A 15,092-nucleotide genomic window follows, 5' to 3' on the forward strand; every position below is an offset into this window, starting at 1 on the left:
GCACACATGACGTTTACTTCAACGCTCCAAATGAACACGTCCGTAAGCCTAGGACACTGTGATGTGGTTGAACTCGTTCTAACAAAGTCCTTTTAAACAGGTTAGACTCTCGCCACCGCCCGTGGGTGGGATCTAAGGTGGCGCTGCAATGGCACAAAACACTGTGTGACCGAAGAGACCCCAGAGGCTGTGAATACCTGAAAGGTTTCAGTTCAAAGTATACAAATATAGGTCTGTCCCATTATTTTTAGCCTGTTCTAAAAAGTATTTATATGTCCTCCTAAATTGGGACACTGCTGTGTTTTGAGGTTAATGTGGCTGATAAAATCAAAGGTGAGGTTTAGAATGTCTAACTGCAATGAGAGACCATATTCTTTGGATTTGAGCTTTTCATTTTGTATTTATCTAAAAGTAGGAACTTCTATACTTGACAATAACCAATTCAGCCAGTTCCTTTACACCCCCATCTTTGCTTTTATCATGTAACAAAAATCAACCTGAATAAAGCTAAGCCCTCCTGCCGCCCTGCCGGGTGCAGAGTGAACTGAGAAGGCGGCAGGAAGGGCACGCAGAGCCGCGGTGGCTCACGGTGGCAGCGGCACGCTCAGCCTGCAGAACAGGACGCGGACAAGCTCCTCAGTGTTCTGAGTCTCCTCCTGCACAACCCAAGGCAAGACCCCTGCTTGGAAAGGGCCTGCTCCATCCCCAGACAGACTGGCTCTGACCTGATGCTGCCCCCTCTCTTCCTGGCGTGGACACGCGAGCTCTGTCTCTTGCCCAACCCTTGCTCCCTCTATCAAAACGGCATTTCAGTTAAAAATGCCTCTACTCATTTGCTCTGCCAGTTAGCAAATATGATTTTTAAAATAGGCTGCTTCGAGCAACTGCTTTGGGATGAGCAAAAACACTACAATTTCTCTTCCAAGGTTCCTGTTTCTAAAGTTACTTTGAATTTTTTTTTAAAAAACCTAGTAGCTGGTCACTTCATGCCCCATTGCTACTGGACCGCAGGTCTGGGTCTGGCCTAGACCCAGTGAGTGAGGTGGCAGCCTCACTGTGAAGGGCCAGCGCTGACAGATGTGCCAGCCAACGCAGGTCTAGGAAAAGACCGAAATGTTCCCCAAGCACAGAACTCTGTTCCTGAGCGCTCATTGCTGGTCACGCTCAATTATACGAGACACCCGGAGCTTCCCAAATCCAATTTCTAAAAGTTCTCAAACCCAAAGACCTTTAAAGTTCAAGAGTTTTAATTAACTCAGCGAAATTGTTTCTCTTTAACAAAGTGACAGGTGCTTCACTCAGATAGCATTGCACTAAACCAGTTCTTTTGTCACATGTGTTAGAAATGCCGAAAAGCCTAGAAAAGAATGCTCAGGTAACTACGGGCCATCGGTGCGCTCTGGCAATGGAGGGCGCGGCTCCAGTTCGGTGCTGCCATCCACCCCAGTGGCACCATCCACAGGACTGCAGCTCTTCCCGAGCACGGGAGCCGCCTTCGCAAAGACTGCCCAAGTGCAGTCACGTGATGTCCACACTGCACATGGAAACGAGAGCACTTCCCTACCCCTCCCTGAGGACTGGCTGTCTCCCAGACTGAATGCTCACCGCTCCTCCAAGGGAAGCAGCCAGAGGCTTCAGTCTTCCTCCTGCATGAATTTATGGCATTTTTAACTTCTAAACATGCTCCCCGAATACTGCCTTAAATACTGCAATAAAAATGCTACATTTTCTATTTACATTATTATATAAATAAAGACCCTAACCACTGTGATGTGGAAGGCCGTTCATTCACAGTGGTGCTGACCCTCAGTGAGAAGCCCACCTTACCATACCATGGAGTTCAAGTGGAATAAATACTAGCCTATACAGGAAGTAAAGGAAACCAATTTTTGAAATTAGAAAATCCATGTTACTCTTTTTTCCTACAGTCTTATCTAAGTTAAAGTTGGTCTCATTATTCCTTAAAGCATCCTACATCACAGAACAGACATCTTGATTAAAACACGAACTAAAACATGAAACTTCAAAAGACATAGGACAGAGCATATAAAAAAGACAGTTTACGCACTGACAATGCATTTCCATGAAAACCCTTTTACTGCTCGAAAAGCAGCCTGCTGGGCTCCCCGCGAGCCCACAAGCCCCGTGAGCCCCGTGAACCCCGTGAGCCCCGCGAGCCCACAAGCCCCGTGAGCCCACAAGCCCCGTGAGCCCTGTGAACCCCGTGAGCCCACAAGCCCCGTGAGCCCCGTGAACCCCGTGAGCCCCGCGAGCCCACAAGCCCCGCGAGCCCACAAGCCCCTGAGCCCACAAGCCCCGCGAGCCCCGCGAGCCCACAAGCACCGTGAGCCCCGTGAACCCCGTGAGCCCCGCGAGCCCACAAGCCCCGTGAGCCCACAAGCCCCGTGAGCCCCGTGAACCCCGTGAGCCCCGTGAGCCCACAAGCCCCGTGAGCCCCGTGAGCCCACAAGCCCCGTGAGCCCACAAGCCCCGTGAGCCCCGTGAACCCCGTGAGCCCCGTGAGCCCACAAGCCCCGCGAGCCCACAAGCCCCGTGAGCCCCGTGAGCCCCGCGAGCCCACAAGCCCCGCGAGCCCACAAGCCCCGTGAGCCCGCGAGCCCCGTGAGCCCCGCGAGCCCCGTGAGCCCACAAGCCCCGCGAGCCCACAAGCCCCGCGAGCCCACAAGCCCATGCCACACCAGTGTCCATTTCCCTTCAATTTAGTTGTGACCTATCTGAAATAAATTCTGAGAAACCCTCACCTACCACTTCAGCGCAAAGCAGGACTATAAATAAAATGTAACCGAGCCGAGTTTGAGGTTATTCATACCTTTAGCCCAACACACTGGGAAGGGGCTACAACCGCTCCTCTCCATACAGATGGCCCCTGCTGGCTCCAGGGCCTCTCGGCCCGCCAGGTCCAGCAACATCAACTCAGCGTCAGAAAGACCAAGCCCGGAGTCCGCACACCCAGTCCCAGGTCACGGCCCCACGGGGCGTGCTTCCATCTGCCAGAAGCCCCAGCCTCCCTGGCTCCTTCTCTCAATGCGCGAAGCACGCGGAGGGGCTCCTGCTGTTCGCAGCGGCTGAAGAGTGCCCCTCAATCAGTCTTCTGTTTCCGCAATCTGCAGCAGGCCGTCCTGGCCGGATCAGGCGCTGAGCAGAATGAAGCCACCCGTAATGTGACCCCATGGTCTGTGTTCCTAGATTCATTCAGGGGAGGAGGCAGGGGAGGAGGAGGGGAGGAGGAGGAGAGCAGGGAGGAGAACAGGGAGGAGAGCAAGAGGCCAGTGCCAGCCCCTCATGAATATGCTAATCTCAGCCTCCAGCTCGGCTCACCCAGCAGACTGGATGACAAACTGACAGGAGCCCACCTCCGAGGGGGAGCTGCAGACCAGCGGCCAGCACAGGCCCCCCCGCAGACCATTTCTGCCTTCAAAGTCATGCCTTGGGCATTTTGCCGTCTAAATCTGGCCTCACAGTTAAAATAACTACCTTAATGAGGTAAGAATCATTTTGGGAGAAAAAAAAAGCTTCATCAACATTAAAAACAAGTTTGTAAAATACATGTCCGTAGGAACCCAAATAGTTTAGAGGTGGAATGCTTTTCCAGACTGACATATCCATGGTGAGTTTGTAAATGTAGACGACTAGCTAGAGCACAAAGAAGCGGAAATTGAGCTTGCAGACTTGTTCAGCATCAGCTTGGAGGACAGGGAGGGTCCACATGCACAATGGCTTTTCTTAGCTTCAAAACGTCAGACGCACACTGGAGCAGCGGGACAGAAAGGACACCAGCAACGCTTTAAAATGCAAAACTACTTTTTCTTGCATTCAAGCTGAGAGACAGTGAAGGTCAGCTCAGAAGGCCAGCAATGTGAACACATCCATGTCAGCAGCTCGGTCCTGAGTAGCGAGGCTCCTGGAGCCCTTCGCTAGCTGAGCACAGGCCTCCAGATAGATGGGCCATGCTGTTAGTAGCCAATCCCACAAACTAACAACAACTAAAAAAAACAAGTGCTTTACTTAACTGTGAACATGACTAAGACTTTGTGCGTTCACTAACTTCTGAAAATGAGCTGAACAAAGGCTAGAACAAGAGGCGTATCTGTGTCCAGTGATGCCCAGACAGTCTGCTTCATGTCTAACACTTGCTCTTGATGATGGCTCTGTCTCCAGGCTTCACATTCAGGCTCCTAACAGCGGTGAGGCTCAAGTGACCTGGAAAGTGCCCCAGTGAAAACACATCAGTCACCAGTGTGAACTCTGACCCCAGGCAACTCTGGGAAGAAAAGGGGCTCCAGAAAAACACAGGTCAGCCAGCTGGAACAAGAGCAGAACAGCACACAGACCTGTTTGAGCACATGCAGACTATGCCAGCTCTACCGTCCGAGGACCTTGGCGCAAAGGCCACTGCTCCATGGGGAGCGCCAGAGCGAGGCTGACAACCGACTCGAATCCAAGAATGGAGGGTGGGGGGGCCGGGGGTGAATCTGAATCATCAACTGAGACACTAGAAACAACCAAGCAGACTGTAGGTCTCTCTTAGAGTACAGAGCTCTCAGATCCAATAAAAGCCCCTCTACCAGTCCCCTGGACACCCTACACACTAAATGCGGGTGAGAGACATCTCGTTTTCACATCTTCTCAGCAAAAGCAGGGCTAGCGCATCTGTTAAGTATGTGTGAAGACAGGGTTACACAACAGGAAGAGGTCACTGAGCCCAACCGCTATCCAGGAAGCCGGGGGTCTTCACCCCCCCCCCCACTAGGGGCATGAGCCAGACTGAACCGAAGCCTCGGCACCAACTGGAAAGAAGATGGGGTGGCACAAGCAAACAAGTGGGGGGAGAGGCTGGGGCAAAGGCAGGGCAGTGGAGGAGGAGACAGGCACAGACATGGAACTTTTTAGGATGTGGGAAGTGAGTGTGGAGAGCGAGGGAGGGAGAGGGGAAGCCAGGTCTCTGCCATTGAAGTGACCAGTGGATGGCAGCTCTCTCCCACCCCACCAAGCTTTGGTGATATCCAAGTATCACCTCCAAATGAACAAGGTCCTGTGGGCCTCGGAAGACAACAAGATAAAGAAGACAGAGTCAGGAAGAGGGCCCACTCGGCCTACAGACAGTGAATAACCAGGGAGAACCAAAGGGATGAAGAAAGAAAGAAGTTCCGGAAACATGCCGCAGAAAGAACACAAGACAGGTGAGCTGCTCTCGCCGCATGCACCTCTGATCCGTGCACGCAGGTGCCAGCCCTCTGGGTCAGCAATCCTGCCCAGCACAGACTCAGACAGAGCCACCGCAGCACCTGGTGGGCGCGGAGCAGGCAGCAGAGAGTGCAGTCACCACCGGGAAATAAGCACGACCACCGAGCTAAACAACACTGAGGGCCAAGAAATCGAAGGGAAAATGCAACACCAAAAAGGCAGAAAATTCTGAACTTTGTTCTTAATCTAAACAATACTGAACTAGAGCAGCGATTTTCAGCTGGTGTGCTGCAAGAATTTTTAGAACAGGCAATACCTGGGGCCAGTCAGGGGCATTGGCCTCTTTTCCCTTAAATTGTCAAATAAAAAAGAAAATGACGATAGCCAACACAATAAAATTTGTCGGTGTGAATGAATCAAAAGTATACCTATATTTTTATCAGATGGGCAAAAAATATGCTTTGGTGTACTGCAGAATTTCAGTAATCAGTGTGTGTGTGCCACGAGATGAAAAAGATTGAAAACCACTGGACTAAAGCACTTTCACAGACGCTAATTAATGGTTATTTCTAAGTGTTTTGCCATATAGGAGATCAAAGTTAAATTCCAGGTTTAGAAACTGTTGGGAGGTTACTTGTCATCAAGTTTAAAAGAAAAAAAGAAGCCCTGGCCGGTTTGGCTCAGCGGTTAGAGCGTTGGCCTGCAATCCAGAGAGCCTCGGGTTCGGTTCCCACTAAGGGCGCGTACTTCGGTTGCAGTTTGTCCCCGGTCCTGATTGGGTCGTGCAGGTGGCGACCACTCAATGTGTCCCTTTCACGTCGATGTTTCTCTCTCTCTCTCTCTCTCCCCCACTCTATCTGAACAAAAAATGGGAAAATGTCCTCGGGTAACGATAGAAAAATAAAATAAAATGTTGAAAAATTTTAAAAAAGAAAGAAAGAAGGTCCCCGAGTCCAGCCAGTGTGGCTCAGTGGACTGAGCGTCATCCCATGGACTGAGAGGTCCTGGTTCGATTCCCGGTCAGGGCACGTGCCTGGGTTGTGGGTCTGATCCCCAGTGGGGGGCGTGCAGGAGGAAGCTAACTGATGTTTCTCTATCACATCGATGTTTCTCTCTCTCTAAAAAAAAAAAATCAATAAAAATATATTTAAAAAAAAAAGAAGGCCCTTGAAATCAGCAAGATGCCACTTTAGTTTTTCAAATATACTAGTAGAGGCATGATAACAGTACAGGCCAAGAAACTCTGCAAAAATTTCAACCTAACTATCTATGGTTATAAAATAGAGGGGGTTTTGTTTATATTGATCAAAATAACACAAACATCAAAAGTAGTCAAGTAGTTATTTTCTTTCTTCTTTTTTTTTTTTAATCCTCACCCGAGGACATTTTTTCATTTTTTTGTTCAGATAGAGTGGGAGGGAGAGAGGGAGAGAGGGAGAGACAGAGAAACATCAATGTAAAAGGGACACATCGAGTGGCTGCCTCCCGCACAACCCAACCAGGGCTGGGGACAAACTGCAACCAAGGTACATGCCCTTAGTGGGAACCGAACCCGGGTCTCTCTGGACCACAGGATGAGGCTCTAACCGCTGAGCCAAACCGGCCAGGGCGCTAGTTATTTATTTTCATGTTGACACTGCTCTAATCAACTCTGAAACTTTATTTTATTGAACATGCACATATACACCCAACTTACTTTAACATCTTCATTAGTGTTCACTTTTTTTTTACCCTATAAATCCCATGTATCCATGGTGTGATCACTCACCTTATTTAGCAAACAGCAACAGTGTCAAAGGACTGGTCTCCTTGTTGGACATGGAAGCAGCGGGGCTGGTCCAGCTGCTACTGCAGGAAAGCATGCTGGTGTCCGGAGGACCCCTAGTGGTGAACGTGGGTCCCTTCTACAACCTACATTTCTCAGCTATGAAGAGTGAAAAACCAACACTACATTTTAAACTGTCCCATGTGTGGCTTAGAAAAGCAAACTGGCTCTACAATCTGACTCTACACTCCATCTTCGAGAAAGAGCAGGGGCAGCTGGTATAGCTCCATTCCTTGCTCCATATCTAGTGATATTCAGAGTAGGAGACAAAAATAACTTCTCTTTCCAAACACAGCTATACAGCGGCTGGCTTTCTTTGTCAATTGCCCTCCCCTACATATCTGGTTTTATTGCACTGGGATTGACAGATATTATCCCAACTTAGCAAGAAATTTATGCAGTCACTTTTACAATTCTACCCCAAATTTTTTATCACATTAAAACCTACCTTTTACTTATTCGAATGATTACTACTTAGAAAAACAGAGAATAACAAATGTTGGCAGGGATGTGGTAAAATTATACCCCTGTGCAGTGCTGGTGGGAAAGCACAATGGTGCCGCCGCTGTGAAAACCAGTATGGAGTTTCCCCAGAAAAATCAAACTAGAATGGCCTTGTGACCCAGCAGTCCCATTCCTGGGCAGACATCCACAAGCACTGGGAGCAGGGTCATGAGGAGATATGCAGACACCCACGCAGAATCACACAGCCTGATTCTCAACAGTCGAGAGGAGAAAGCAAACCGAGCGTCTATGGATGGAGGGATGGATAAACACAACGCGGTCAGTTCATACAGTGGAATATGATCTAGCCTTTGAAGGGAAGGGCATTCCGGCACTTGCTACAGCAGGGGCGGACCTGAGGACATGGTGTTAAGGGGAGCAGCAGTCACAACGGCAGAAGCTGCCTGGAGAACCTGAAGTGCTCGGGTCTGTGCGTCAGAAAGAACCGTGACTCGGGGCCTGTGGAGGGGGTGGGGAAGGTGTTCAGGGGCACAGAGCATCAGTTCGCAAGATAAAAAGCCCTGGAGATCTGTTTCACAACAATGTGAATGTATTTAACACTTCAAAATGGTTATCATAGTAAACTTGATGTTTTTTATCAAAATAGAAAACTTTAACATGTTAACACCACTTTAAAAGAATGAATCTCATTTATACTTCACAACAAATCTGCAGAAACGATATAACAACGTCTATTTTTGAGGCTGAGGGGAAAGCCTGGCCATGTTCAGAGTGTGCCCAAAGTGCAGGAGGCAGGAAGAAGGGAGAGCCAGGAACTAGTCCTTGGCTGACGGCCCAACACTGCACAGGGCCCTAAGTGGCTTTTCCAAGAGAGCTAACCCTTTAAGAAACGCTGAGATAATTACTGACATCACTGTCTTCAAGGAAGAGGGTACAGAGGCTTAGCGAGGCCAAGGACCTGGACAGGGTCGCACTGTACAGATCAAAGCTACCCTGCCTACACACAAACCCTGACCCCTTTCCCACCCCCACACCCTGAAAGCCCAGCGTCATCCACCAGCTTTGTTCCAGTACTCCCTGAATCCCCACTTGGCTACCTACAACCTGTGTGACCATGGGCACTTTCTAAGCCTCGCTCCTTCACTTAGTTTTCCCAGTAGTTACATAAAGTCGAGAGCAGAGTCCATCTTCGCTGCTATGAGCATTAAACACTGCAGACCCAGGGCTCTGAGCGCCCAGCACACAGTACGGCTCGAGGGGTCACCAGTGCAGCACCCGGCACCTCTGTGCCATGCAACGGCCTGAGCACTAGGACCCAAAACACTGGGACAGAGCTCAGAGCCGAGGAGGAGACAAGCATGTGAGTCACAGCATCCCGGTCCTAGCTTCCGGCAGGTCTGAGAACCCTCCAACAACCCTTTATGGTTTAAGGCAGTTTGAGGCTTAACTGACTCATAGGTTTATCTGCAATACTGAGAAACTAGGAACTGCCTACATGCTCAATAGACAGGAATTAGTGACTGAAGTTTGAAACATCAAAAAGAGTGACTACAATTAAAACTATGCAGTCCAGCCGGTGTGGCTCAATGGACTGAGCATCGTCCCATGGACTGAGAGGTCCTGGTTAGATTCCTGGCCAGGGCACATGCCCGGGTTCTGGGCTCAATCCCCAGTAGGGGGCGTGCAGGAGGCAGCCAGTCGAGATGTTTCTCTCTCACATCGATGTTTCTGTCTCTTGCTCTCTAAAAGAAAATCAATAAAAGCATACTTAAAAAAAACTATGCATTAAAAAAGTGTGATGAAAATTTCTCAGTAACACTGGAAAATACTCATTAATGAAAAAAGCAATACATAAGATTTAAAGAGGAGGGAAAGCACCAGCCTTGAAATGCAGATTTTCAAGATGCATATTTTAAGTATTAGAAAAGGGTACACAGGATTATATCGGATGCTATATATCAGTATGGCACCTCCGCATGGGGATGCCGAATACCGCTAGGGAGTTAGTTACACAAGCCATTAGGAACAGTGATTCATCTGGAGAAAGAATTCGGGAAAGAATAGGTTTAAAGCCCTGGCCGGTTTGCTCAGCGGTTAGAGCGCCAGCCTGCGGTCCGGAGAGACCCGGGTTCGGTTCCCGCTAAGGGCATGTACCTTGGTTGCAGTTTGTCCCCGGCTCTGGTCAGTCGTGCGGGTGGCAGCCACTCGATGTGTCCCTTCATATCGATGTTTCTCTCTCTCTCTCCCTTCCTCTCTCTCCCTCCCACTCTACCTGAACAAAAAATGGAAAAATGTCCTCGGGTGAGGATAAAAAAAAAAAAAAAAAAGAATAGGTTTAAAGAATGGAAGGTTTATAATCCACTGTGTACTCACTTGAATTTTGTGCCATGTATATTTTCTATTCAAAATAATAAATGAACATAAAAAGTAGCTATTTTGAAGACATGATATTGAGTAAAGTTCCTAATATTTCCTAAGTAAACAATCCTTTCTAAAGAACACATGGGTCAAGTAACACATCAAAAGAGAAATTCAGAATATGTTTAGAACACAGTGATAATAAAAATAAAACATCAAAATCTTTGAGATGCAGCTAAGAGGACCTAGAGGGAAATTTATAAGTTTAGGTGCTTATATTTAAAAGGTAAAAACATGATGTTTTACCTTAAGAAACAAAGGCAACACCAGCAAACCAAGCCTAAGTCAGCAGGAGTAAGGGCTGGATTGAGGAGCACAGCCGCACGTGAGGGCACAGGGAAGCGAGTGACACTGACCCTGTCTTCATAAAGTCTGGTGTCATGTTCTGCATGGACTTTTGCATTATTTTTTTATTTTTTAAACTACTGCATTAAACTGTTGTTCATTGATAACTGAGCTTTTAGAGCCCCCGTCAAATGCCCACACACAGCCTTTCCCACAGCCCACTCTTCCCCTCTGGCCCCATCACCTCACCCCACAGCTCCCCACACCCAGGACCTATCACCTGGGGGCTTGTGAAATTAGAAACATTTCTACCCAAGGCATGTTAAATACAACCACTCAACTTTAAAAGTTCCCCTCTGAGAACAATAAAAACATTTAATGCTTCTTTTTCAAGAACCAGAATCACAGTAACTAAGGTGTCAAAACATTATCTACTTGAAACGGTTGCAATGCATTTTTTTTAATCCTCACCTGAGGATATTTTTCCAAATATCTTCAGATAGATTGGCGGGGGGACCAGAAACATCCATGTGACAGACACATGGATTGGCTGCCCCCCACCCACGACCCCAACCAGGGCCGGGGATAAACTGTAACCAAGGTATGTGCCCTTGGCTGGAATCAAATGCGAGATTCTTTGGTCTGCGGGCCGACGTACTAACCACTCAGCAACCAACCAGGGCGCATTTTCTTTTCACACTGGCACAGCAAATTCCTAAATTCCTAAATGTCTGAACTTTAATAAAGAAGGCAAACCCTAAAACAATGCCATCTACCTTATCCACCTGGTAGGGCTGCTCAGCACCTTGGAATAACGGAGCACCCGGACGATGGAGAGGGGGATGGTGCACCACTGCCTTCCAGCTGCGACCACCCCCTGGCAGGCTTCCATTCTCACAGCTGCTCGAGCTCCGCCCTCCAAGCTGCTATCCCAGAGTTCACCTCCTCCTGACCTCACCTTTCAGAGTGAGCACACCCTCCTCTCTTCCCTCAGAGGCCGGCACCCCTGGCTTTCCTCACACCTGCCTATGCCCACGCTGCTCGCTCTCCTGGACCAACTGATGACCGAGTGACCCAGGGTTCCGGCCCTGGCCGGCTCTCCCCTCAGCTCGCTCCTGCAGTGAGCAGTGTCACTGCATCTTCGTCTGCACTTCCAGCTCAGACTTCTCTTCCAAGTTCCAAACGCCTACTTCCAGCTGCCTCAGACCCTGCCCGACCTCTCAAACTGCAGGACGCCCAGCAGCGAGCTCTCCCCTGCCTCTACCCCGAGCCCGCCCACAGCTCTCCACTGCCTCGCTGCCCAGGCCTGAGGCTCACTGCCAGCTCTTCTCCTTGCTTTTCCTCACATCCCTCAACTCTGTCAGCAAACCCCACTGTTCTACCTTCAAAATACATCCAGGGCCCAATGATCTCCACCCAGCTCGTCTTACTACCCCAGTCCCAGCCACCACGGCCGCTCACCAACTGCGTGTAGGCCTCATTCCACTGCACGGCATTAAGAAGAAAAACGGTGTGTGACCTCTGTTAATACTGCCTCCCCATCAAACTGCCTTGTGCTCCCCCATAGCAAACTGGTCTGAAAAGCTGTTATTATCTTAAGTTACACCTAATATTCTCCCTCTCGTTCAGATTTACTGAGAAAAGAGAACTTATTTTTAATGAGCATTAAACAGTCCTTTGTTCTGCATTTAGTGAAAACTACCTGTGGCTTAAGCAGTAAAGATGCAGAGATGAAATAAAATCTTTGCCTTCAAAGGCTCTCAGAAACAGACTTACCCCCAAATGTTCAAAATGACTGTTGTACAAAGATGCACACACCATGGACTGGGAGGGGAGTTAAACGGAAACAGAGAGCTGGGCTGTGACCATGACCTCCCCTGAAACAGTCACACCTAGCAGGCTCCTCCCGCAGCCAACACAGAGCAGGGGGATTGGAAAAACAAGAGCCACACTTCCAGGCCTTGCTAGGAAATTAAAACTGCATTACACAATTTCCTTTCCCTAATACCTAATCTCTGTAGAAAGAGAAGTGAGTTCAGGGAGCAAGGAGAACAAAGGAGGAAGGTGAACTGATCCTCAAAAGGAAATGAAAAAAAAAAACACAATCCAGGGCCCTGCCCCTCAGACATCTAAGACAAAGACACTGCCAAAGTCAAGTTCAACATAAACTATAAATTGCCATGAATTCTGAGTCCATGAAGTCCATGTTCACGAGGCCTTTGCCACAGCAGCATATTGGTAAAACAAAATGCTTACCCACGCCAGCACCCCCAGCAAGCTGTCGACTACCTGCCCTACCTACCACTAACCTACCAGAAAGAGCAGTCTGGGATCAGACAAACTAGGACAGAATCTCGACTCTGCAACTTCTCACTTGTGAGCAGAGAACAAGTTACAAATTAACGAATGACAAATGACCCTACCACTCTGGGCTCAGTGTCCCCTGCACACTGAGATCGGAGCGAGAGCCCTGGCCAGTGTGGCTCAGTGGCTGGAGCATTTGCCTGCACACCGAAGAGTCATGGGTTCTACTCCCTTCTGGGGCACGTACCTTGGTTGCAGGTTCAATCCAAGCCCTGGTTGGGGCGCAAGCAAGAGACAACAAATTGGTGTGTCTCTTTCATATCGATGTTTCTCTCTCTTCTCCCCTCTCCCCACCCCCTCCTTGCCTTCCTTCTATTCTCTCTTAAAAAAAAAAAAAAAATCAATAGAAAAAATATCCTCAGGTGAGGATCAACAACAAAAGGAAAGACACCACCGAACAGTCACCCTAAGGTGTGAGTGCTGAGCACACTCCACGTGTCACAGGATCTGCACCACCGCCGGGCAGAGGTCCTAGAACAACACCCCAGCCCGAGGGAAAGCTGGGCTGGGTAGTCACAGAGGGTTCACGAGCGGAGCCCACGTCTGCACCCCAGGCCTATGGGAACACAACAGTATGAAATGCACACGCAGAAGCCACACGGAATTGAACCTGACTCCGCGACTCTGAACCTCTCCGTGTTCAGTTATGCACCTGTGAAACGGGGAGAAGGGGACCTGCACCCAGGGTTACTGTGAGGACAGTCAGCGGTTGGGAATCAGGGTTACCCTGCACCAGGCCGTGCTCTAAACTGTGTGGTCAGCACTGTGGTCAGCAGCAGTCTGCGCCCACCCTGTGGCGCTGCCCACCCCAGAGCACGTGCGAAGCGGGCACACAGGAGGCCTGCACAGCTTGCGCTTCCCGCACCGCTCTGCAGAGTCAGAGTCGCGCTTGGGTTGCCTGCCGTGTGTCAGTCCCCCAAGGGCAGGTGAGCGCAAAAGCAAAGGAAACCAAAGGAGGCACCAGCGTAGCAGAGGCTCACACTCACAGTCAGAGGCCACAGCGGTCTGTGACGATGCCAATGCGTTTCGGGGAGTGCTCCTAGTTCCTCTCGCCCCCTTCCATGGCGCCGCGAGAACCTGACGAGAAAGACGCGTGTAAGAGACGACCTGTCCCGACCATCCTCAAAGCCTGCTGTGCTCACCCCTCGGTCAGCTCCGCTACCGGCCACGGCACTGTGTACGACGAGGGGTGAGAACGTGAAGGCAGGTTCCTGTCTTCAAACCTACATCCCAGAGAAGAAAACGCATGTGAAACAACTGAAAACTACCAAAACAGGTCAATAATTTCAAATTAATATGCACCAGAATACATATACCTATTTCACCCCCTCCCACTAAAATGATTCTAAAGAGGCATTTAAATTTTCTTTGAAAAAACAGCACAGGGAGAACTGAAAAGAAGGAACACAATTTTGGAAGTTATAAGGAAAGCTTAGTTCTGACATGAAAGATAGAGGCCAAAACAAATTTTTTAAAAAAGCGGAAGAGAACACGGAGGAAACACAAACTATAAAAAGCTTGGAAGCAGAGTAAATGACTCATGGCCAGAAAGCCAGACTGCGCCAGCGCGGACGCCGAGAACCGCTGCGGTGACGGCGGCCAGGAGGCTCACGGGCACCAGTGCAGACAGGGCTGGGCGAAGGCTGGCGGAGCTGCAGCCAGAACGCAACACCTTGCCTCCATGTGACTGTCCCTCGCTCAGACAGAGGACTGGCAGTGCCTCTGGACTGAAGCCACCTGCCCAGCTGTACAGAGCAGAGGGGGGTCTGATCATGGTGCACACACTGAGCAGTGACATCTCCCGGCCAACGGCCAACCCAGCCCCATCCTCCCACCCACACATTCCACTCCCAGAACTCGGCAGTCAAGAAGCTGGAAGAATCTTCTTAGGGAATCTGATCAGTCCCAGAAGAAAACCTAAAGACACCAACCCTGGGGATTCCCCGACAGGAGGCCACTCGGAACACCCTGCTGTCAAGTCGTGAGCCCACCTATGTCAGAGCGAGCAGGACAGAAACAGGGAAGAGGGAAGGAGGAGAGGAAGGAGGGAAGGACAGAGAGGAGGGAACAAAGAATTGGAAACAGAAACTATAGGAACTATCAATCACAGTTTCAATCATACACAGTCTCAAAATATTTTACCTCCTAAGCCTCCCAGCTCAGAAAGCCACTGGAGAAAGTCTCCACCAAAATGTGAGCATGAACAAATATGAGGAAGCATGGGGTACGGAAAACAAAGCTTTGATGGAGACCAGCAAAGGGCAGGGAATCCCCAGGATGAGGTGAGGAGGGCTCTGGTGCGGCAGCTGCATCAGCATCAGCGGGACAGACGCCAGGCGGGCTGGAGCGCTGGTCCAGAAAAGGGTGTGGAGGCGGGTCTCCACCTTGCCTGAAGGCACTGCACCTCTTTTCATGGTGATTAACCTCTGGATGATGCACTCTACCAAAACAAAGAAGTCAGCCAAGAAAGACAAAGACGAGATAACACAAACACTAAGACAGGAGGAAAGTCAAAGGCTGAGAGCAAAGG

At 49.6% G+C, this 15,092-nt stretch overlaps 2 protein-coding genes across 14 annotated transcripts in view; both read right to left on the minus strand.

The window, feature by feature from the left end:
• Window positions 1–15,092, minus strand: part of AGO2 (argonaute RISC catalytic component 2) — a 381,544-nt gene that overhangs the window by 199,718 nt on the left and 166,734 nt on the right. The gene's annotated exons all lie outside the window — the stretch shown is intronic.
• The window catches only part of PTK2 (protein tyrosine kinase 2), a 149,478-nt gene that overhangs the window by 110,487 nt on the left and 23,899 nt on the right, over window positions 1–15,092 (minus strand). For 3 of the 10 annotated variants that reach the window (XM_036263888.1, XM_036263889.1, XM_036263887.1), the window contains exon 1: window positions 2,831–3,047. The exons of 1 other annotated variant lie outside the window; for it this stretch is intronic. In XM_036263888.1, the coding sequence (XP_036119781.1) occupies window positions 2,831–2,930 (100 nt within the window). In that variant the 5' untranslated portion in view covers window positions 2,931–3,047. Of the gene's footprint in view, window positions 1–2,830; window positions 3,049–13,548; window positions 13,640–15,092 lie in introns of those variants that run through there. 6 more of the 10 variants (XM_036263891.1, XM_036263890.1, XR_004959849.1 and 3 more) reach the window with 5 other exon arrangements.

The sequence above is a fragment of the Molossus molossus genome, unplaced genomic scaffold (assembly GCF_014108415.1).
Source record: "Molossus molossus isolate mMolMol1 unplaced genomic scaffold, mMolMol1.p scaffold_m16_p_16, whole genome shotgun sequence".
NCBI lineage: Eukaryota > Metazoa > Chordata > Mammalia > Chiroptera > Molossidae > Molossus > Molossus molossus.